This window comes from Elaeis guineensis, chromosome 5 (assembly GCF_000442705.2).
Source record: "Elaeis guineensis isolate ETL-2024a chromosome 5, EG11, whole genome shotgun sequence".
Lineage (NCBI taxonomy): Eukaryota > Viridiplantae > Streptophyta > Magnoliopsida > Arecales > Arecaceae > Elaeis > Elaeis guineensis.
Window position 1 is genome coordinate 110,282,905 of NC_025997.2, and position 23,826 is coordinate 110,306,730.

The following is a 23,826-nucleotide window of genomic DNA, read 5'->3' on the forward strand; positions in this document are numbered from 1 at the left end:
TGAAGGCCGTAGATCGTCTGGTGGATGCCTTTCGGGGAGGCATCAGATTGGGATCTGACCGGAGAAGAAGAAGAAGATGTCGAAGAAGATGATCGAAGACAGTCCCGTTGAGTACTCCTTTAAGAACAAGGGTCCTGCGAAGACACAGGCCCTCCCTCTAGCGTCAATTCTGTTGGTGCAAAATTCTGCCGATGCCGGATGAAGCTGGAGTCGAGGGGATCACGGCCGCCGTCGGGACCTGTAAGAGAAGTCTAAACCGGAGTTGGGGGTACTCCGGCAAGATCCTCCGACGCTCAAGTTAGTACTCTGCTTCAACAAAAATGGAGCACTCGAATGGGATTTTAGCAGAGTTTAGAGATAGTGCTTAGAGCTTAGAGGAGAACGCATCTGGGGGTTCTCTTTTATAGACGGGATAGCGTAACCGATTGACAGCGACGTCCGTAACTGCCTGGTAGTGGGCCGTTCGGGGCCACGTGGAGTTTGTTACGGAGAGTAGTGGTGTCCGTTGTCGCGACTTGCCGGAGAGTAGTGGGGCCACGTGGAGTTTGTTACAGAGAGTGGAGTGGTGTCCGTTATCGTGACTTGTCGGAGAGTTCAAGCCGGACGGCTGAAGCTCGGTTGAGACGTTTGGTGGAGCAGAATAGCTCTCTGTCTCAGCAATCTAAGAGAAGCTCGGATGTTTCCGAGGTTGCTAATGGGTTAACTGTTGTTGGGTGTCTTAGGCGTTGATGCTACAGACGGAAGTCATCTGCTGTAGAAGTCCGGATGGAAACTTTCTGTTGGAGAAATCAAGCTGGAGTTCGATTGCTAGAAAAGTCCGTCTGGAATTTGTCTGATGTAGAAGCTTGTCTGAAGACTGTCCGCTGGAGAGGTCCAGTTGTATGAGGAATCCGGCAGAAGATCGATCGATAGCGGATTTCGGAAGGCGTTATAGAAGGTTGATCGATAGAAAATTAAAAAATTAGAAGTAAAAGAATGAAATGGAAGATGGAACATAGTGGCAAGAAAAGTAAAAGATATTCTAATAATCTAAAGCTACGGTTAACTAGAAGTTCCTGCACCTTCTTTTTTTTATAGGATGTTCAATCTTGCATCTCGGGTCTTTACAAAGCCTTGGTAGAAGAATTTTAACATCCCACCAATATCTCTTCCTAACTTGCAAATTTGCACCACATGCTTTTGAATAGTTTCTTACCACACAGGAATTGGTAACTGTCTCGAAGGAGATTTTATTGATTAAATTGTTTAATTAATGAGAATCAAGTACCATAAGGAAATATTTACAGGAGCAAATTCTTGCAAACAATAGACCTTTTTTAATTTCCGTAGAATATAGTTCACCTAAAAGAAATTAAGAGATGATATCAACAAATAGTAAACATAGTTTGACTGAAAGGAAATAAAGAGATGATATCAACAAATAGTAAAACTGGTTCTAAGTTTTATTGGATTTCTAACTCATCTAACGAGATTTTTTAGAAGTAATAAACAATGAAATTTGGGAAAAATAAAAGAAAATTCACTGTTATTTTATTATGTCATGAAATGACATCTTCATAAATATCTGGAACTTAATTGGCCATGACATAAAATTGGTCATGTTTCCGTTATCCGGTCTCCCTTCTAGATAATTAAGTGTATGGAAATTTTAACTTGATATAAAAATAAAATACAATATATGTGATCTCATATAAAAATTTATCTATGTTAGTGCTAGTGAAACTCTCTTTTGGACTAAAACTGGATTACTCTTCTAAATACAGATTAATATAAGAAATGATATTTATGTTCATTGGATACTTATAAGTCCAATATAACCTTGTATCCAGCCATCCAGCAAATGTTCCCACCAATAGATCTAGTCAAAAGCCTCAAGTTTTTTTTCCCAGTTTTCAAGTTGGAACATGCTTTTTAACTGGCATTTTCCTTGTTAAAAGGTTGCCTAAACAAGCATCTCGTACAAGCTTGACAATAACAGACAGAGTTGGAGGAAAGTTTTCACTAGATCTTTACAACTTATCCATTTATGCCCGAGTGATCTTGTATATAGTACACTGCTAGCCTCTTCAGGTTGAGAGCTGTTGTTTCAAGAGGAAAGGGATAAGATATCTCCATTTAGACATATTTATCATTTTTCAGTATGGAGAACAAACATATCAGATTGCCTTTGGCAACTACGATGACCAACAAATCACATGAGGCGAATTAAAATTGGAGTTGATGGTTCATGGCCCCACTTAACATGGCTTTAGAGTCCCAACATACCTGGGAATGGAAGTCAAGCATATCAGCTCTAACAGCTGTATCTTGTCTGAATGGAGACAGCCAAGCCACTCCCATTTGTATGACATTTTAGTATCTAGTTATGTCCTTCAATATTTTAGTTTAATGCTAGCAAACTGAATTGAAAAAGGAAAACCAGAAGGCCTCAAACAGTCAAACGTGAAGTCCCTATATTGCCAAAATGCAAGAACGCATCCATCTCCAGCACAAATGAGGATCTGAGAAGGCCTTTTATCAATGATAAAAAATAAATACATACACGATTGCTGATCAAAAGATAGGGAAAAAAAGGACATGAACATGCTATGGACAATGCCACGTTTCAAAAATCTGAATTGATAAATACAAATGAAATCTTGGTTGCTGAAAATACAAACTGACTATGCAGTATCATATCCTCCGGTATAACCAATTACAACATTTCCATTTCTAGATAGTCCTAAATATAAGTGAAAACTTTGAACAACATATCGAGGGAAAAAAGGACATTAACATGTTATTGACCATAGGTCAAGTTTAAAAAATCTGCCATTGATGAGTATGAATGACATTTTGGTTGCTGAAAATACAAACTGAATGTGCAGTTCCATATCCTCTGGTATAACCAACTCACATATTTCCCTTTCTAGATAGCTCTAAATATAAGCGAAAACTTGGAATAACTGACATTTGATCTAAGAAGGCAAAAAACCTACTATCTTCGACGTTTTGATTCTTTTCTCATCTCTGCTAGATAGCTCTCCATATTACTTTTCTCCCACAAGCGTTTCTGGACAAGATTACTCTTCATCGATTCATCTAAAGCACAACATAGCAGTCATTATGGTAGGAGACTAGGAGTGACAAACATATAGGCAACTAGCAGATTTACCAAGCGTAATATCATTACATAAGCAGGAACATATAAAGGGGGAAAAGAAAATACAGTCAATTCACTTGTCTACATCATAACCCTCAGATATTTCAGTCGATGAGATACATAACAGTGTTCTGTAAATATTTTGGAATGTTAGTTTCCTAATTCATCCTCTGAGATATATTAGGAGGTGATGGTGCAACACATACCACACATGTACTGCAAGAAGCAAATAGTCTGGCAGCCCTAATCAACAGATATACACAATAATGCTCTACTACAAGCTGAACAAATGAAATAGCATCAGATGATGTGCAGAGTTAAATAAAATAAATCTGTCAATCCAATAGAAGACCCTTCATCCCCGTAAAATTGAAGGTTAAACTTTATGAGCAGGATGCAAGAAGGGGCCATTACAAGCCATGGCTTCCCCAAAAGTGTACATTCTTTGCTATATTACACCTATAAACAGCACTGGTCCATGTAAATCTTGGAGTGGCCTCCCAACCTTCCCTTAAACCTCTGTTAGTTCATAACTGACTGCCTATTAAGCACAATCTGCTTAGTTCCTTGAGTTGTATCCTTATTAACTAAGAAGGGCTGTGTCCTAGAAGGATTTCTATTTTCATTACATAAGAAATTCTTCATCTCTACCAAGTATATGTGAGGTATGGTCCTCTCATAGATAAGAATAAAGTGAGGTGCTGCAATTCATGGCTATCCCAAATTTTCCATTTAAGGTTCAATGGCTGACAGGAACAACCTCAAGCACATTCCTCAACTCTTTCTCACAAAGTTCTCTCACTCTATTGGGCTTCCCAAACTTGCCCCTACTAGGTTGACAACACAGTAAGAAAAGAATATAAAAAAAATAAAGAAATGAAGAGGTCCAGTGGTCTACTATTTACAGAAGGTGTTCTCCAAACTTTTAAGTATTATCATATTGCGATCCTCATGCTTTCTTCTCTTTTGCTTTGTTTTCTAAACACAAACTTCCATTAGATGAAAAGGAGAAAATGTAGTTTGAGAAGCTATAAGATTGCTAAGTTCTTTCGATGTTTTAATATTCAGTTATCTTAGCTTTAGGCATTTCTTTTGAAGTCAATGCATTCATATTCAAAATCTGAAATCTTGGGTATATCCCCATATTATTCATGTACTAGTATGAGATGTGAAATGCCCTACGTATCTGTTCATGATTCACCAAACTGGATGATTATCGCAAGTTGATACAGGTCGATACAGCACGCCACCTGGGGCGAATCAGAATCATACAGTTGACATAAGGGACCTAGTTGATATTAAAATTGCCATTTCCACTAAAAAAACAAACATAATTATGTAACAACTTGTTTTATTTGTGCAATTTTAAGATCAAACTAATAAAATAAATAGCCTCGAATAGTCAAACTGCCCATATTTATTTACATGGAATTTTGATGCTATCCAGAGTTCTAATCTTTTATTTACAAGTACATGTTTCATTTATTTACCAGATGGTAACCTAGGATTAGAAACTTAAGCTTAATCTTTTACAAGGATTAGAAACTTAACCTTTATTTACAAGGTGCTACTCTACCCTCTTAAAAGAGCCTAGTCCATATAGATACACTGTAATTGCATTTGGGACCAATTGTTATCAGTATAAGAAACATAGTGCACCATCTAATTGATAAAACATGATCTTAAATTATAAACCCAGAATCCAGATTTTATAAAACAATGCCTCTATGGCAAAAATTGATAAGTTTTTACATAGATGGTGTGGACAAAAAATAATTATGTTTCTGTGGCATTAGCAAAAGACAGCAACTAGAATAAGAACCATACAACCCTGCTAAATATGATCCATGCAAGTCTTTTCATGTAGATCATGATCAGCGATGTGAATTCTAATATGGCAAACCATATCTTTTTGAAATCTACCTGATTCTATGTCCTACTTTTGATTTATTTAATATCGCAAATATTATCTATGGTATTTTCCTGCAATAGGAATTTGCATTAAGTTGTTTCAAATGTGATTCAAGCTCAGCTCTTGTTAACTTCGACCAATGCAAATACATGCATTAGATATTCAAATCAACAATATTAATTATGATTAACGACATTTGGAATATGATCCATTCTATGCCTTCAAGTGCTGACAAATGAAAACTATTAATCCCAGAATATGATAATTTAATTAGCTTGAAGCATTCAAATCATTTGAAAATTTCAGACCATGTGTATTCTAAATTGCCTCAATCATGACTAACAATGAGGATAGTCAACTCGGCAACCTCCAATATAAAATTTTAAATGTTGTCAATCATTAATGGTGCAAATCCCATTTCAAATGGCTCACTATTTGTACTTGTGTGTGCAGACCCGTGCATGCATGTTTAGTCCCATATATGCATTGGAAAAATCTTGAGTACTTATATAGGATCAAGGAACCTTCAAAAAAAATTAAAAAAAAAAAAAACCTCTTCTAGCCTTTTAGGTGAGGCCCTAGGTCACTACAAACAATATCAAAGTGGACCAGCCTAGGACCCATGTAGACTAGCAAATACTGCAACATAATCCTCTTAGGGGCTGACCATAGGCTGACCGTAGTATTTATAAGTGGATTTGATTGGATTTGGACCCTTGACCTCACGAGCATGCCACAGCTTAAACAGGGGGAGTTTGTGAGGTCTGTGCAAGCGTGTGTTTAGTTCTACATTGGTTATCCGCTGGAAAGATTTTGGTACATATACAAGGCTAAACAATCCAAATAACACCTTCAAGCTATCCTTTTTCGTGAGGTCCTGGGTCACTACAAAGATAGGATTTTTGCTTAAAATTTGTTAGTAGTAACTTTGCTTGAAAACTTAACTCATCCATAATGGATCATCAAAATTAAGAATACTAGTTCAGAAACCACATGTTGATATTTAGTATTTAAGGCCAATAATAAGCCTCAGTTAGGAATTAAATGCAACCACAACTTACTAAGAAGTCTTCTCACTAACCATAACTTTTATTAACAAGCTTTCTTTTGTCTATGGCATTAATTTTGTGCACACTGGAATGATCTATAGGTACAGCTTATACAAAGTGGGTAAACCTAATTTGATGGATTATAGATCATAATATAACTAATCATTTTCAAACCACTCATACTAAACCCAAGGTTGCAATGTAGAACACTTTAAAGTATTCTATCCAGTATTCTACTACAACTAAACTCTTTTAGAAGTATTTCATTTATCATTATAACCTTTTTGGTCTCTCGATTATCTACCTGAAAAGCTCATCAATCTTATAGGCACTAGTTCATTTCATCCTTCTCTATCGTGACTTTAAGCTATCCTCATCATGATCAATTGCTATTTCTCAAATTAAGAAAGGGATGAGGGGTTAACTTAGGGCATGTTCCATTGAAAAAAAGCATAACATATCAATCTCATATAAAATTCAAAGAATGAATAGCTAATAAATTACCCATATTTCGCCATGCATCAGAAGGTACTTTGAGGCTAGTCCGTGTCAAGTAACAAGCATCATCCCACGAGTAAGGAGATTTCTTTATATGATATCTCCAAAGCCAACAGGAATTCCATAATAGTACCTGCATAATAAAAATAACAATATTTCTAATGTACTCAGTAGAATGGTTTCTGCATAACATAAATAGCAAAAAGTAAGGTAGACTGGACAGTGGATGTGAAAAGATAATATAGCAAAAAAATTCATCTTTCTTGATGACTAATTTTATATAAATGATGGATTTACCTTGCCTAGAGTGTAAGGTAGAAGAGCAAATTGGACACCAAAAAGTTTCCATATGGTTGGTTTCTCAGCTCCATGGATCTGCAATTTGAGTTCATTGCTAAGCTCTTCTTCCACTTTCCTGGCATTAATATGTAGATGACTAGGTTACAACAAAGAGCCAATTGTCAAATCAACATGATTATGGAACTTATACATTTCTTTATTTTTTTGATTGACTTCTCCTCACTTACAATTCTACAAAACTAGGTTGCCAGGTTTTCTAAGGCATACTGACAAATGCACTAATCATGCAATCATAACAGGTAAACAGCAGCTATTAAAATTTTAGCCATTTCTAGCACAAATGAGAATACAATTCAGGTACTGACATCCAGGTAAAGACACCATACAACATAAATCTTTTAAATGTAGTGAATATCTTGTGAGTTATGTTATTCAAAATCAGCAGAGTTTGTTATGATGAATATGTTTTTTTATTTTTAAATAATGAATTTAGTATATAAAAATCTGTTCTTATCTCTTAGAGGAAAATGTAACTCAACATTAATCCCAAAAAAAAAAAAAGGAACTGATTTCTTAATTATTTATATATTAAATTTAAGCATATTTAAGTTAGATTCTTGCATTCGATCTATAGTCCACTCATTTTAAGAAAATTATATTTTAAATGGGGATGAAATGCTCCTAAGCAACACATATAGTCCCAGGGAATATACCTAAAAAATGGGAAAACAATGCTTGCAGTCACCAAATGGAAAGACCCAGTTCAACGGGATAATCCTACCCAAGAATATTGATGCACTGCAGACACATAACTACAAAACAGCTGAAAATGTGGAATCTTCAGATATTGCAGGCATCAATAGACTGGAAAGTTAGCAATAGTCAACAAAATTCAATCTGTGTTGTACTCTGTTATTTATTCCAGTCCTAGTTTTTAATTTCCATTGGATTTTTTTGAGTTAGCTGCTCCCAGCTACACTTGTGTTAGAACAAAAACAGTGGCCAAGAATAGATCCTTCTGGTTCCTTGGATGCAACCTCTATACATCCCCCTTTTTAGTTTTTTTTTTCAGATGGATCATCTCATCGGATTGAAAAATATCACAGATAGAAGGCACAACAATATTTTTTTACTTTATTGTTTCTCTCTTCTTCTCTTATATTGCTGTAGCATGACTAGGGCTTTCTTATCCTTAATATTGTTATCTATTGCTTGCTTATTTTTTTCCTTTTGTTGCATTTTTCCATGGTTCTGTGGAACTACATCTGTTGTAACCAAACCTCCTCTTTCTTCACATTCTAGACTGAAAAGATCAGTGAGGCAAGAGGATAGGTTCTTCTAGAAAAAGGATGCATTTGCATACGATCAAGATAATAGAGACCTTTTAATATGTGAGGTGGCATACCGATGCTTCAAGCTGATGTTTAATACAAATCAAGCCAGTTACACATGAAATTGCAGTTATGGTTAGCAGCTTTTTTTGGCACCCTGCCTCATGGACATGCTTCCCAAATGAAAGAAACAATCATGTACTAATGAAGTGTAGCATATTACAAAGAAAAAAATAAAAGAAGACTTAATGTTTTAGCAATATGAGGGTCACTCTAGGTGTCACAAGACCTTGGATTCGTTGGTTGGCAACTATTTCTAGTCAAAGATGATGAAGGGCATACCTTGTTAAGCAAATGATTTCTTGTTTCTCAAGTTTTAGAATGCAAGACCACATACCTGACAAAGGAGATATCTTTTTATTGGGTTTGGGGAATATTACTTCGATTTCTTGTGAATTTTGTGCTAACTTTATAGCCTTTTTTGGAGTAGTCTTGAAGTTATATTGTTAATATTAGAGTCCAAAAAGTCCTAATTTAGGATATATTGGATTAGGAAATTATTATCATGATCAGCATTATATGAGGTAACATAACAATCTGAAACTTCTATAATGCCTTCCATTTCATATTAACTAACCTCTGATCAAAGCCAGAATAGCAGTGACAAAGATATATCCTACATTATTTTCAGTTTAGATTATTCTTGTTCTGTGTTCCATTTTCAATTAATCAGTTGTTTGTTATGTTTTAAGGGTTCTTTTTTTTTTTTTAAACTCGTGGTTTCATTTTCAACCACTCAGTTGTTTTATTACATCTTGAGGGGTCATTTATTTAACTCTTCGGTTACATATTTTATTCCTTTTTGTAAATATTGTACTGATTTTAAGGGCAGCTTTTAGTAGGCTTCTGGATTTTATTTTTAACTAAGATTATATTTATATGTCCCATTTTAGGTGAAGGTGCAGTCAGCAAAGGTTTTAAGTCATGAAGACTGTACCTTTCAGTGACTTTCTATGGATGGTTCTATATGAAGGATAAGAGGAGATGCTAGAGAATCAGGCAATCTGTTGTGAAAGTGTATTTATATGGTTCTTAGAGTTATACTAGTCATTTTTAAAGTGATAAAAGAATAGAGGAGATGCTGCAAAACCAGTTTCTGCAGAAATAATATTAAGAAACTGCTATCTTTCAGTTCTTTGCGTTTTTAGTTCTAATTTGAGGCAAGAATTTGCCTCATGTACATGTATGTCTGAAGGCTGGTGATCTCAAGTCAGCACCATAAAGATTCAATCCTCACTTTCCAAAAATGCTGCATAACCATGGTAGCATTAAGGTTATAGCAGCAAGCTAAAAAAAATGTATAAGAGATGTGAAACAAAACAATGGTAATAATGATCCCTAGCTCATATAATTTGAACAGGAGCAGAGTCAGAGTTCTTCGGGCAACTTCTATTTGGATATATTAGCCAATAATAGGTAGTGTCGAAGGTTTCTCTCTTGATCTGTTATTTTCTTTCGAATATAATTCAAAAACAGCCCACATGGGTCAAATGCATACATTCAAAAAAAAAAACCTTAATATCTTAGTGCAAGTCTGTGTATGACATGGATTATTGGAAAAATAGGAGATAACATAAGGGCAAACATCAAGATGCACTTGCCACCCTCAAGGAATCCACCAAGGGATGATGAGAGAACAAGAAGTAGGAGAGAGAACAAATTATAAAAAGAAAAACAATTTCATCCACCACAACAGATTGCCTCAACTCCTTAAACCTCTCTTTATAGGCAACAGACATAGAACACATCCCCAACCCTATGCAAGCACTTATTAATTAGAAATTCCTAGAGTCATCTCATGTCTATAGTGGATACACGTACAAGGAACCTAGAGAACATAAAATTACCATTTCATATCACATAAAACACTAAATTTGCTAAAATATCAAATACTAGGTAATTGAGTTTTGATAAGACTGCTAATTAACGCAAAAATCCAGCTTATAATGTTTTAAATATGGATTATAATTTCTGAAAAATGCGCATAGACGATATTCCTGGGTTTGGGATGATTCTCAATTTGATAAATCAAATGTTAGCAAGGATTAACCTATTGACCAAGCTACGAACAGGCAAACATTTTACACCATTGAATATAACTCTTCATGCCCAGAATCAGGAGGGATGCCATCCTGACCTTGTTCAATACGCCTAAGCATGGTCCAGCTACAGTGTATGAAACATGACAGTAACCTGATAAGCATTTTACCGAGAATCTTTGTCATGTCAATCAAAATCAGCCTAGTCCAGACTTGCGCTTTGAACCACAGGAAAGATCATGAGTCAGGCATTCTAATTTGTCTTCTTGATATGTCCAATCCAACCATATTGGCACCAACACAGGTGGTACAGTGTAGCAACCTATGCATTTGTAATCAAGACTGACTTGGATGACCAGGCCATACACTTCAGTGCATTTTTATGCTCGAGTGGGGAGTGCATTTCATTAAGGTAGCGGTACAAAAACATTCACTCAAATGCACTGCAATTCAAGAATTAACTGGTGACATGAAAACTTATATTTCTGCAGCAGTGAGGAAAGCCTAATACATGACCAATATATATCAGTGAGATAATAGGCACATATCAGAAACCTATGGATAACATGGCACAATCAAGAAAATATGGAAAAGTTCCAAGCTACATTTTGAGATTTATCTATTATATTTTCCCAGCTAATAGATCTGCCCAACAACTCAAAAATGTTTCTGGAAATCAGTTTGTAGTAGAAAACTGAAGTAAACTATAGTGAAAACTATTTGATGTATCGTATATGCATCTGAAAATGTGAATTTGCAATTCATGATGCAGGATTAAAGCACAACACCATTCAACTATTCTTTCATATGCAAAGTCTTCCAACAGTGTAATCTACATTAGGGCAGAGCCAGACAAGGTTTTAAGTGGCAAATCAGGTTGGTCCATGCCAGCAAGCACATATTTTGCCAGTCTAGAATTGGTAAGCAGCATCAGTGGCAAGGCAACCATTAATTCATTTTCTAATTTTTTAATTAAGAAAGGTATTGAATCCCTTTTATCTGTTCTTTTTTATTCCAATGGCATGGCACCTGCTGTGCCAGCCGCCATCCATACCCACCAGCATTGGCACTTAAATCTTGAAGCCAAGTTCAGCAGGATTCCAGCTTTCACACCTGGAACTGGCAATGAGCGTCTATTTCCATTAAGACATGACATGCAGAACTTCATTTGTACGTATGGATTTTCTGCATTTCTTTCAACTATGAAAACAATGTTGCATAATATTATGCAGATAAATTATGTTAAAATCATGGCAAAATATCTTATAGTAAACACTGTCAGCAACCATAAGATCTTTAATTCTCTCAGGGAAGTCATAGACATATTCTTACTTGTCCAAGTGTTTTTGACCCTTCTTCTTACTTGTTACTCCCCCAGTGCGTTCAAGCTCCAGTGCCTTTAACCTATTTTTGTAAGCTGGCGTCTTTTTCACCATGCTTACAGCCTGCAACAAGCATACTGGAATGAATAACCACTGACACAGAGCAAATTATCGTGTATCTTCATTTTGTTGTTATCAATCAAAACCAGAACATTAAGAAAAAGTTAAGGTATAGTTATTCCATATGAATCCCTTAAAAGCACATGGCATTGAAAATAACTCATTAACCAAAAACTATAGTTTGTGTGGACAAAATATCTTTTTCCCTTAATGCATCCTTCATATCATCTAATGTCATTTCTGTTCTGTAATCTCCCAATATTGGTGACAACGATATTTTGTATTAGCACAATTGGCTTAACGCCCCAGTGGGAATGCTATACATTCTAGACACTAGCTGCTGAAGTTAGCATTGCATCAGAGCTCAGGTCCATGCTTGGGAGTCCAGAACAAATGCATGAGAACTTTAGGTTAGTTTTAGTAATTTGTAGAATATCTCAACAATCCAATGGTTCAACACCAGAAGACCATCCATTAATAAGAAATTTGGGCGCACTTAAGTGACGAGCAAATATAGAAATTGGAAAATTTTATGTTTATTTACATTCTAGAATTTTATTTGGACTCTAGAATTTTAGTTTTATGTGGACTCTAGGATTTACCTTATCAGGTTTTTAGCATGCCTATATAAACTTATTGCTATGTTATTAAGAGGATGGTGTGCATTATTGAGAATTCACAGAATATTGTGTTATCTTCTCCCTCTGCCTTCTTCTCCCCCTTCTTCTCTTCTCTGCCCTCTTCTTCTTCTTCATATCTCTCTATCTCTTTCTTCTTCTGTTCTACATCATTCAATTACTTGAAGCTTCTAAGATTAGGAACCTTGTTGGTTGTGTTTTTCCTCTTGTCCAGGACTTTAAGTTTATATTTTTGTTATCATTTCAAGATTGTCCACCATATGAATATTACCCACTAATTAGGTTTTCTTTTTTCCTTTGCATTCTGTGGCAAATATTTGCAATCTCCTCTCTCTCTCAGTATGTGCATCCATGTGTATGCATACAAAGTTCCTTCATTCTTTTTTGGTGGCTTGCTGCAAATAATCCAATCTGGTCCAACCTGAACATGTTTTTTTGTTAATTTGGGTTTGGATCTCTTTCATTTACACTTTATCTGCTATTTGATCTATATAAACACTTTTTCTTCATTTTATTTCCATTTTCTGTGATATTTTTCTTCAATCATTTCCTTTTCTTTACCTCCTCTTTCTTTGTGGGGAGATGGATTCATAATGTTGACCTCAAAAAGATAGGAACATGTTGCTTATGAATATAATTTATTTCTCACCTTTGTATAAATTAAAAATCAAACCAGAGTTGCTTAATCCATTATTTCTCTTTTTTCAGTCTGCAACAGTGCATTAAGCCTGTTTATAGCCTTCTTGATATATCTGCTTCCATAATTTAGGCCATTCAGTATGCCATTAGACAGCAATTTGTCCCTTATAAGAGAGCCATGCTAGGAATAAAGTCCAGAGTTTTGGCACCTAAGGATCAGCCCTCCACACATAGGTAAGGGCATAAACAAGATGAGGTCTAGCTCAACTCAATCAGCACCCAGGAAAGGCCCAGCTCAAGCTCCATTATTGTAAACTCAAGCTAGCCTGAGCTCAGTTCATTTTGGCTCAGACAGCACTAGAAAGCATTAGAAAAGAGGAGATTGGGTTTGGTTTATGGTTGAGGAGATAGAATGGCAGGCAATAATCATGAGTGATCGAAATCTTGTGAAAGAGGTAAGAAGTGCATCCAGTGAAAAGCTTGTTGACCCACTGCCACTGCTATGGCCAAACAACTATATCTTCTCAGAAGCAGCATGTAGTAGCAGCTATGGAGGAGAGACTGGAAATGAATGTGGAGGGTGGTGCCGAAATAGGGCAAGTGTAACCCAAGGTGGGAGCCATAAATGGTGGAACTAGAGTTCAAAAGATCAAGGAATTAGGAATGGAGAATCATGAGGATGGGGGAGATGGTCACGGCATCATTGAGTGATGCAAGGAAGAAAGGGGGGCGAGAGAAAGAGAAAGAGAGAGAGAGAGGTCATGATGGATTGGTGGGCAGTAGTGGCACTCAAGGGTATCGTTGAGACAAAGATGAGACAGAAAATAAAAGGACAATTAGTTAGCAGTCTATATCTGTTTAAGTTTTGATTTGACCTATTTGATCCTAATCAAATGCTGTTATTTTTAGATACATATCAGCTGTTAGATTAATACCTAACAGCTGTGATCTAATAAAATTATTGATACTGGTGGATTTTGATAAGAAAATAGTATGCATATATAATATGTAATTTTGTCCAGCTCAATCAAGCAGAACACAAGTGAACTGCACACTGCTCATTTTTGCTTCATTTAACTTTCCAGCTGAAAAATCTAGCTCAAGCTCGGCTTGTTTTAAAAATGAGCAAGGAGCTAATATGGAGCCAATTTCAAGCCAAACATAAGTTGCTCTCATTTGAAAGCCTTGTAAGTGGGTTCTCCTAGGAAGTTCAATTCCCAAGGCTGCAGTTGGGCACTGAATAATTAACCGGGGGATAAATAGAATCAACCATTGGCAACGACTCCCTAATCATTTTAACATGGGTTAGAAATATTCACTGTTTGGTTGGCATATGATGGTTGGTAGAATAAGTTGAAAAAAAGTGAAAAAGTCAAGATAGAAGAGACAGCTACAATGGCTCACTTTATGTCACCCTCCACCATAAAATTAAGTTAATCAGGTTACCCTGCTTTCTTGGGGGTTGACCAATTAAGTTTAAAGCACTGCTTTAGGGCTTTTGTTTGGCTTCTTAAACTGTTAGCTCACCCCTAACCAGCACATAAACAGCATCAAAACAAAGATTAAGTAGCATGAGAAGCCAAGTCAAGTGACCATGCACCCTTATTTCTTCCTCCTCCAATTTTCTTTACCCTCTCCTAGTCTTTCTTCTGCAGATCACTCCCATTCTCCTTTATCCACTCTAAACATAATTATCATTTATTTACTTCAATTTATCTCTACGCTGAATTCTTCAAGGGACTAAAATATATACCACTATGAAATAAAATATAATGTGTGAGATCTTGAGTCACTAAAAGCATGTAATGGAAATAGAGTGGATGTAAGATTGGATGAATGAAGAAACTTAGCACAAGATTGTTTAGTTGCATCCAACTCTTAGAAAACCTCAATTATTTGAAATACATGGGAAATATTCCGGTTATGTATGAAGCAGAAGATATAGCACCATTTTGTTATATAGAATGAGATTTCTGATTTTTTTACAATCATCGGCTCACCACTCTTATTTATACCATTTAAACCAGCCACATATCATTAGACAGTACAGCATAGTTAAAATAAGACCAATAAATACTGTCAGTTTTTCATAAGCAAGGCAGCAAAAAAAAAAATGGCAATATTAACTGGTCTTGTAGAGAAATTGGCTACAAAAGATAAGGATTTAACTTCATCATCGATTTCTTGGTATAGAAAGTTTTCAAAAGCCAACACATTTGGATAATTCACATGCACTATAAGAAGCTTAGTTTTTGGAACAATTCAGCAAAGGATTTGGATCAGAAATTCAGGAAAAATTTCAGAGATTCCACCAAAAATTGAAAATAATTTAGATAATGACAACTTTTTAAATAAAATAATAAAATAAACAAAATTATTTCAATGTTTATTTATTTGTTTAGGTAAAAGTGATCATTAAAAAAAAAAGGCAACATAGATAGCCATCAGCAACAATGCTGCCACCACTAACAACAAAAAAATTGTAATTCATAAGCATTCCTTGAATAAGTCATTAACTATTCATGAATAGATCATGAAATTCATGAACAATTGAACAATTCTAGAATAATGTAATTTCCTTCTTTACAAGGTGGGGGGGGGGGGGAGAGAGTAATGTGATTGCCTAAGAATAATATGGAAAACCATTTAACCATTGAAAGTATTTTAATTAATTCCAGGACTTTTAAAAAATTCCAAAAAAAACATTGCACAATATATAGGAATAGAACAGTCAGAAAATTCTCCACTTAAAATTGTAGCAAGATATCTCTTGCTGACAAAGCATGATTAAAACCATAAAAAGGCATCTTTCAGATATATTAAAGGGCCTTAACTTATAAGAACTTGGTACCTGTGTATACCTGGTCCACTGGTTTAGATATTGTAATGCAGAAACAACCAAAAGAAGGCCCACCAAGACTGCTCGAGGATCCTGCCATTTATCCAGGACAAGAAAGTTTAACAATTTGACCTTACAGTATTTTTTTTTTTTTTTTGAATTGTTTTCCAATGAAAATTTTAACTTGACTTAAAGACAAACAAGTAATTAAAAACAAAATATTCTTACTGTTTTATGTCCATAATATGCATGATAGTAACGAGCTGTGTTATAAAATACCTGAAACAAAGGGAAGCCTTTTATAACTTTTAACTGCAAACAAGCATAGCCACAGGAACAGAACTATTACTACATGTGGAAAAGTACAATATTGCACCAATAGCATGAATATATTTTGATTGTATCACCCTCAATTGTAGTAGAAGAGAATTAAAATGATATAGTAATTCATGAAACATCATGCTAAGGCTAATCAAAGCCAAAAGAATATGAAACGAAAGGATGATATTAAAAGCATGAGAAGCGTGAAAGGAGACAACTTAAATAAAAGACAAAGCCTAGGCATGCAAAATGCTTAAGATGTGAAGCAACAAAGAAACTATGCATGACTGTGAGTCCTCAAACCTAGTAAATGTAAACCATATGATAGGCCAACCTCAATTGACAGAAACTTCTGTCTACTGTACCAGACCTTTTTGGAATCTCCCTAGCATGCCCACACCTACATCTTAAATGCTCCCTTCCAGGGTTCGCAAACACAATACCAAACACTATACTGGTAACATGCTGATACAGTGCCGATATGCCTAGTATGGGGTTGAGTTTGGTGTACCGAGACTCAATACATCCCCATACTGAGTCTCAGTTCAGTACCAGTAAAGTATGGTACTCATCAATACAACACAGTATGTACCGATACAGCAAATTTTGTTCTCTTCTTTTCTTTTCCATTTCAGATATTTGCTTCTATGCATCTGCACCCTAACCCACTCTAGCACCCATTCCCAATTCAAGGACCATACTAGAAGTGGTTGAAATGACAAAGCCAAGGATTGTGTCAATATTGATACTATATTGTTACCTTAAAGTTACAGGTAGAGTATGGACCAACAAGTTACAGCACCAGACAAACACATTGTATGTCTTCTTGTGCTAGCACAATAAAATAAGGTGAAATCCATAGATTGGTACGGTACTAGTACGGATGTACCAATACAGCACCTAAGCAGTATGTATTAATACCTAAATCCTTGGGCAAAACCTTCAGCAAATGAATGTAAGTTCCATGAGAGATGACATGGAGGCCTCAAAAGTTCCTAAACCTAGCTAAATAGTTGGAAAGAAGAAACACCATCAAAACATTAGCGCACTTGTGTAGAGCTAAGGAATCCTATTACAAGCTTAAACTATAGATCCAATAATGTGGTAATAGAATATTGTAAGTGACAGTAAATTCTAAAAACAAGAAGATGATTAGAAAATTCAAAATGGACAAGTATTGAACATTTCATAGGCTAAAACATCAAGAAAAAATGACCTTAATATGCAGGGAAGTCGGATAAGGAGATATGGTCAAGCCTTGACCTAATAAAGCTCAAGGAACTCAACAAATTGCAAGGGCGAATGAGGATGGATTTCATCTATTAGACTTTTAAAAGGCAAACCAAGGATCAAAGATAGCCAAATCAATATCTTGTTGGGTTCTGGCCACGCAGCGAAAAGTGATTTTCAAAAATTTTAAAATCATACAAATCAATAGCTTTATCAAATAAAACTATCGAGCCGGAATCCAAACCCTAGAATCACCTTGTCGATATCGATGAAAGCAAAATTAAGCATGCAAAGAGATAGAATTTTATACTTTCACAAAAATGAAAAAATAGCACGTTGGTGTTCTCCATGAGATTCTAAGGTAGAAGTTCTCCAACGGTAATCCACATGGAAGTTGGCCAAGGTCCTTCCCAACTGGTGCGCTGCCGCAGCTTTGTCTTCTCAAGAACACTGCCGGCTTCAAACTTGCGTCACGATCGCGCCAAAGCCCAGTTGCTTTCGATCTTGCCACCAGAACGACACCAAGAAAACACTCTTCAGATGTCACACAACCTAGGATTTGATTTTTGGCTCCAACACATGGAAAAACTAAATCTTAGGGCACTCAAGCAACACTTGCTGAAAATCTCACCACCCTTCTTGCAACTTTTGCTACTCAAATTTTCTTTTTTTTTTTCAGAATTTTTTCAGAATTTTTCCTATGTTTACCAAGTCCCTTCTCTCTGATTTTAGCCAAAAATCTCAGCAGGAAACCATGTGGGGCGTCCCCTATAAATAGAGGACCAAGGGACATCACATGGGATGAAGGGGCACCAACCTTTGGCGCTCCAACTTCCCACGCGCCAAATAAATTCACCGAGTGAATTTTTGGCGTTCCAGATACTTGCAACAGAAGGACTCTTCCTTCTTTGCATGCCATAAAAAATCCAATTAATTTTGGCGTCAAAACATAGGAGATCTGGTTGGAAAATTATGGCAACGCGTAGGAATTAAGAGCCTTCTTTAAGAAGGACTCTTCCTTTCACACGCCAAAAATAAGGGGGGCGGTATTTATTTTTTGCCGTGGGTTCTGGTGGGCGCAGAGAAGTCCTTCTCCACTTGAAACTAGTCCAAGTTGGATAAAGATCCAATTTAAATTGACCCAATCCCATTAGGTCAAAGACAACTGGTCTAAGTTAGCTCAAACAATTTGATCTAAACCAATTTAGAAACTTGGGTTAATACAATGTGCTAACATATCAAATTAACCCATAGAATTTACATTAAACTCTAATTAAATCAGATCAAGGCCAAATCCCAAAATGTGTGATCCATTGGGTTCCAAATCTAGCCAGCAGTGGACCAAAACTTTCAACGTAATCCTAATCCGATGAGATTAGGTTATCCGAAGAGTCCCAATCAACTTAGACTCTTTCAAATTGACTCCAGAATTAAACTCTTTTAATTCTGACGAATCCACAAGTCAAGATTGACGTCTAGCAACGTGTCATGACTATCCGAAAGATTTAGAATTTTGATGAAAAATTACAAAAATACCCTTAAGTGGCAAGTTCCCGTGTAATTCAATCATTCAATCAAACAACATCCCAGATGAGCTGTGGGCATGAAAATATATTAAACCCAATCACTTATCATTATATATCTCGATCTGAAGGCGTTGATTCAGTTGATGATACATTAAAAATTCTTTTCTCATTATCACCCTGCTTTGGCCAAAAACTTCCGAATCAACGACCTATGAGATCACATAGAATGTTCGCTCCCCTTATTAAGAGTGACTGATCCCTCATCAATCACTCACAACCTCCATGCACTCTTCACCATATCCAGAACACCCCACACAAGGATCAGAGAACCAAGTTAGATAGTGAACCAAAATATGGATCCAAGTACACAAGGTACCATGGTGACCTCAGGTCTAAGGATCACATACACAACTCCCACTAGAGAAACATCAATTGATATGTAAATAAAACTCCATCTGATATTCTCTCGCAGGTCAATTCAATGAATTCATTCTCTAATGAGCACCCATATTCTTATATTAGTGTCACCACACAAGTGGTTATGAGATCAACCACTCTCATTTCTGAGCATATATAGGACATGCCAGTCTTACCGGTATCATTGATCCCTAACTCAATGTACCAACGACTAGGAATGTTTTAGATTAGGGCTATCAAGGAATTAGGACTCACTAGCGTGATCTCATCACGGTCCTAAAATCATTGTCCAAACCTATGGAGTTCATTATAATCTTAAAAATAATAAGATGCAACATATAATGAATCAAAAATACCTATTTAATTAATATAAATGTCAATTACATAAATCTGGAAGATAAATTACAATAAACACCCTATCGCATCCCATATGCGATTGGCTTGTAGGGTATTATTTTTTCATATCTTAGGGCGCTAATATTGCTGCATGCAATTATAATTACAATATGAAGAAAAAGTAGTCAACAAATGACAAAAGACAGCGGGAAAACTTATATGTCAATGGGGCAGACAAGATCAACCAGATCTGTTTGGCTGTTATGCTGGTAGCAAACAACTAAAATATTCTCAATGACTGATGCACGAACGCAGATGGAGAAAGGAAAGGTCAAATAAAAATAATAAAGAAAAAAAGAGGACTCACAAAAACAAGCAGGATTTTATGTTTAAGTCCATGTAAAATAACCATCAAGCTTAGCTCTAACCTATATTCACCACCAAATGAAGGTTAGGCAGAACTCATGGATGGATACCATAACCAAACAAAAGATTTTTAATAATCAATAGACTCTGATGATTGTTATTTGGGATGGAATAAAATATAACGATGCTGATCAAAATTCGATTCAGAGATGGAAATTGGCATTAACAAAAGATAAATGAAATGCCAACTTTCAAGACCCAGGACGGTGACATTGGCTATAGCATCATATAACTAGAGGAGCCAAATGCTGGCACATATGCTACGTCATGAAAGGATGGAGTGTGTTTTCCTGAATACATATGTATGGATGCACCCGCGCACACGCTAAACATGTGTACACAAGGCTACAGGCTACAACAATAACTTGTATGTAGAATCTCATCTGTAGAAATAACCAAAGCATGACACCTCCTCAGGATGTGCAATTGCATAATCATACTGCTCCCTCGTGGCTTCATCTTTCAAGATCTGCAAAAAATACACAAGTAACATTCATAATAATCTGTCATTATAATGAATTATAATCATTGGGAATTAAAAGAATATGGACTTCAATTTTTCCTAACCATTCAAAACTGAAACTAAATGTTGCAGGATTAGATTAAATAATATCTATGCAGCATCTTCTGAATCCTGGTGTAGGTTAAAAAAAATGACCTGAAATTAAATCAGGTCAATTCCAGATCATGCTCTGACCCAGTACTGAAATTTTGATACCAGAGACATGAACTTAGCTTTGCTGGTGAAGTTGGGAAGCCTGATATATTTTGAGGAGCAAATGCAGGGTAGATAATTAGGAAATAATGCATCAGAGGACTGTGGACTGGTAAGTGTCATAAGACTTTTCATGAATTTCTTTTAGCCTTTAGTTTTGCAGTAATTTATTTATATTTTTTTAGTTTTAGTGGGTTTCGGAGCGTGCACAGCTGAGGCTAAAAAATCCTAGACAATGTTAGATTGTTGGATGAGGAGATAACATGGAATATTTTAAAAAAATGAAAGCTACATCTGTTGTTTAGAGAATGGTCCCACAAATACCATAGCATCACCATTCACAGTTATTTAAGCATGAGCAGTAGCATAAAAAAACAAAATTCAGACCTTATGGAAGCTTCTCTATTAAACGGAAAGATAGACATTTTAGTATTTAATGGAAGGGATCTTATGCTGTGTATTTTGTCAGTATTGGAAATTGGGAAAAAAGAAAAGGGACTTCTTCCTCCTTGGATAAGGTGACTCCCACTATCTTTTCTCTTTCTACCTTTTCGTCCTCTTCTTTCCTTTTAATTTTCTTATTTATAATCTTGCTGTAATTTGTTTATCGTATTTGTTGAAACAAACCTTGCATTTGCTGCTTTATCTTTATCATACATGTGATTTCGAATTCACTTGTTCACAATTATAAGGCATTTGCTGCCTGTGAACTAACCTAGCATGGTGGGTCAATAGTTCTGCCATTTTATGCCATATGTCAAGTGTTTAATGCATATAGGACTTTCAGAACAGCAATGAAGACATTTTTTTAAGCTAAAATGGTGCGATGGACCCCTACAAACTCAAATATACAGTTACCAGAAAAAAGGGTGGACCTTATTCCTTGCATTAATTTCTGGACAGTACCGGGAAGTTTTCTCAAAACCCAGTAAAAACTTCTGAATGGCATCTGAAACATCTTTTATTGCAGACTTAACCCTAAGACTGCATCAGGAAAAATGTATTAAGTGATTAACATGGACTTCTTTAGGATAAGTCCAATGGTAGAGTGACGAGATTCTAGAAGGGTTTAATTAACAAAGAGGAAAGTATTCAAGTGCAGAATAGAGGTAAGCCTCAGAAATGGAAGTTTTTGGTTCTTTATTCTCTGAGGGAGGTGAGGTGAAGAATTTTGGGATTTGTAGCAAAACTTTGGCTAATCGATTCTCAATGGTCTCAAATTGCATTGAATCCAAATGCCGCAGTAAAGTTGCAATTGGGAAAGCAAGGGCTATTATTATCCATTGTTTATAAAACTCGTGGAGGGGATCTGCAGGTCAAAGTGGATATCTCTTTCAATCATCTTCATCATTTTTGTCAATGATAAGCATGTTGAAGGCAAATGAATGTGGAAATGGAATCGTTTGGGACCCTTACAGTTATCATGTAAAGAGAAACTAGTTGGATGTATTTCAGTGTATCTTATGAGATTAACAGCATGACTCTGTAGGCTCATATCTTCTAAACTGTTATTTCGCTAGGATTATGAGGGATTGGCTGAAAGCCATCTTAGTTTTCAGTATACTCCGGAGCATAAATCAGTATGGATATCTCAGGTTTAAGAACAAAGGCAGGTTGGTTTCAGATGTGATGATTGCTGCTGCCATGTGAGCAATCTGGAGGTAGTGCAAGAATTTCACCACATAAGTATTCCTTCACACAAAATATCATTGAAGTAAACTGTTTTTCCACCTCTCTGCACAGAAGCAGACCCAAGGAAGAAGAAAAGCAGTGACCTTATTACCTTTCTGAGGAAGTCCATCGACGATCCCATGAAGCTAGGAAGTTGGTTTTTCCGTTGTAATTTTCGTCTCAACGTCATGTCTTTCTATGCTTATTATAAACTACTGTCAATGGTTCAATTGTTCTCTTTGGGCCCTTATGTGTTCGGGATGGTTATAATCATAAACATCAAGAGCCATGGCCGGGACTTATTCTTTCTACATTGGACTTACCATTCCTGTTTGTTTTCACATTTCATGAAATAGAATAGGTCTTATTTACCACCAATGTGAACACCATTAAAGATGATAAATTTGTAAAATTCAGCAGAAGAATAGAGAAAAAGATCCACACCTCATAGGCATTTGCAATTTTCACAAACAGCTTTCTCGACTCGGGATCAGGATTTTTATCAGGATGACTTCATCACCAAAAAAGAACATGAAATTAATAGACAACTAAGACTTATTAATGGAATGCCAACGATTAGATTGGAATGAAACGATCCAAACCGTCATACGCACTATTTGAGGGAGAGCTTGTAGTACGCCTTCTTGATCTCCGAGGCATTAGCATTCTGAGAAACCCTAGGAAAGGGAGGAAGAGATTAAAATCCACCTCGAAAATATGAGAATAATCGAGAATAACTGGAAGAAAGAAGTACCCGAGGAGATCGTAGCAGTCGTCTTCGTCGCAGTAGATGGAACAAGCGATTGGAAAAAGGAGGAGAAGGAGAAGAGAGGGAAGCAGAAAGGAGGAAGAGATCGCGAGACAGCGAAAACATGGCGACGCCATCAACTCTCTCGCCCTTTTCCGAAAGAGGGAGAGTTTGCGACGACTGTGGAACAGGGATTGCGGGGTGGGTGCGCCGTGGCGTGTGGTTTCTGGTGGTTGTTGTATCTCTCTCTCTCTCTATATATATATATATATATATTATTTATTTATTTTTTGGGGGGGGGTTTGTTGAGGGGCGGGGGGTTAATCAAACATGTATTTCTTGAGCGTAGTACTTAGTCCATACCACACGTCTGATACTTCTACCAACCGAAGTAGATGGACCGCTTACGTGTCACATCTCCAAACCCTGGGTGAAATTAGAACCTTGGTGTATTCATATATGCAGAAATAAGGTTCTCAATGCAACACCTGTGATGAAGATTATTGAATCTCAAGATGATAGCATGGTTATTTAAAGAGTCCAGATC

The 23,826-nt window shown here is 36.2% G+C and overlaps 1 protein-coding gene across 1 annotated transcript; it reads right to left on the reverse strand.

Moving 5' to 3' along the window:
• Positions 1-2,753: 2,753 nt before the first annotated feature.
• Positions 2,754-23,516, reverse strand: LOC105033692 (dnaJ protein ERDJ7). The gene is made up of 10 exons (XM_010908586.2): positions 23,286-23,516; positions 23,146-23,208; positions 22,976-23,042; positions 20,555-20,614; positions 16,118-16,168; positions 15,902-15,982; positions 11,664-11,776; positions 6,899-7,016; positions 6,608-6,734; positions 2,754-3,081 (listed from the first exon to the last, which is right to left on the reverse strand). Exons 1-10 carry the CDS (start codon positions 23,414-23,416, stop codon positions 2,978-2,980), a joined length of 915 nt encoding a protein of 304 aa, XP_010906888.1. The 5' UTR covers positions 23,417-23,516; the 3' UTR covers positions 2,754-2,977.
• Positions 23,517-23,826: the final 310 nt, after the last annotated feature.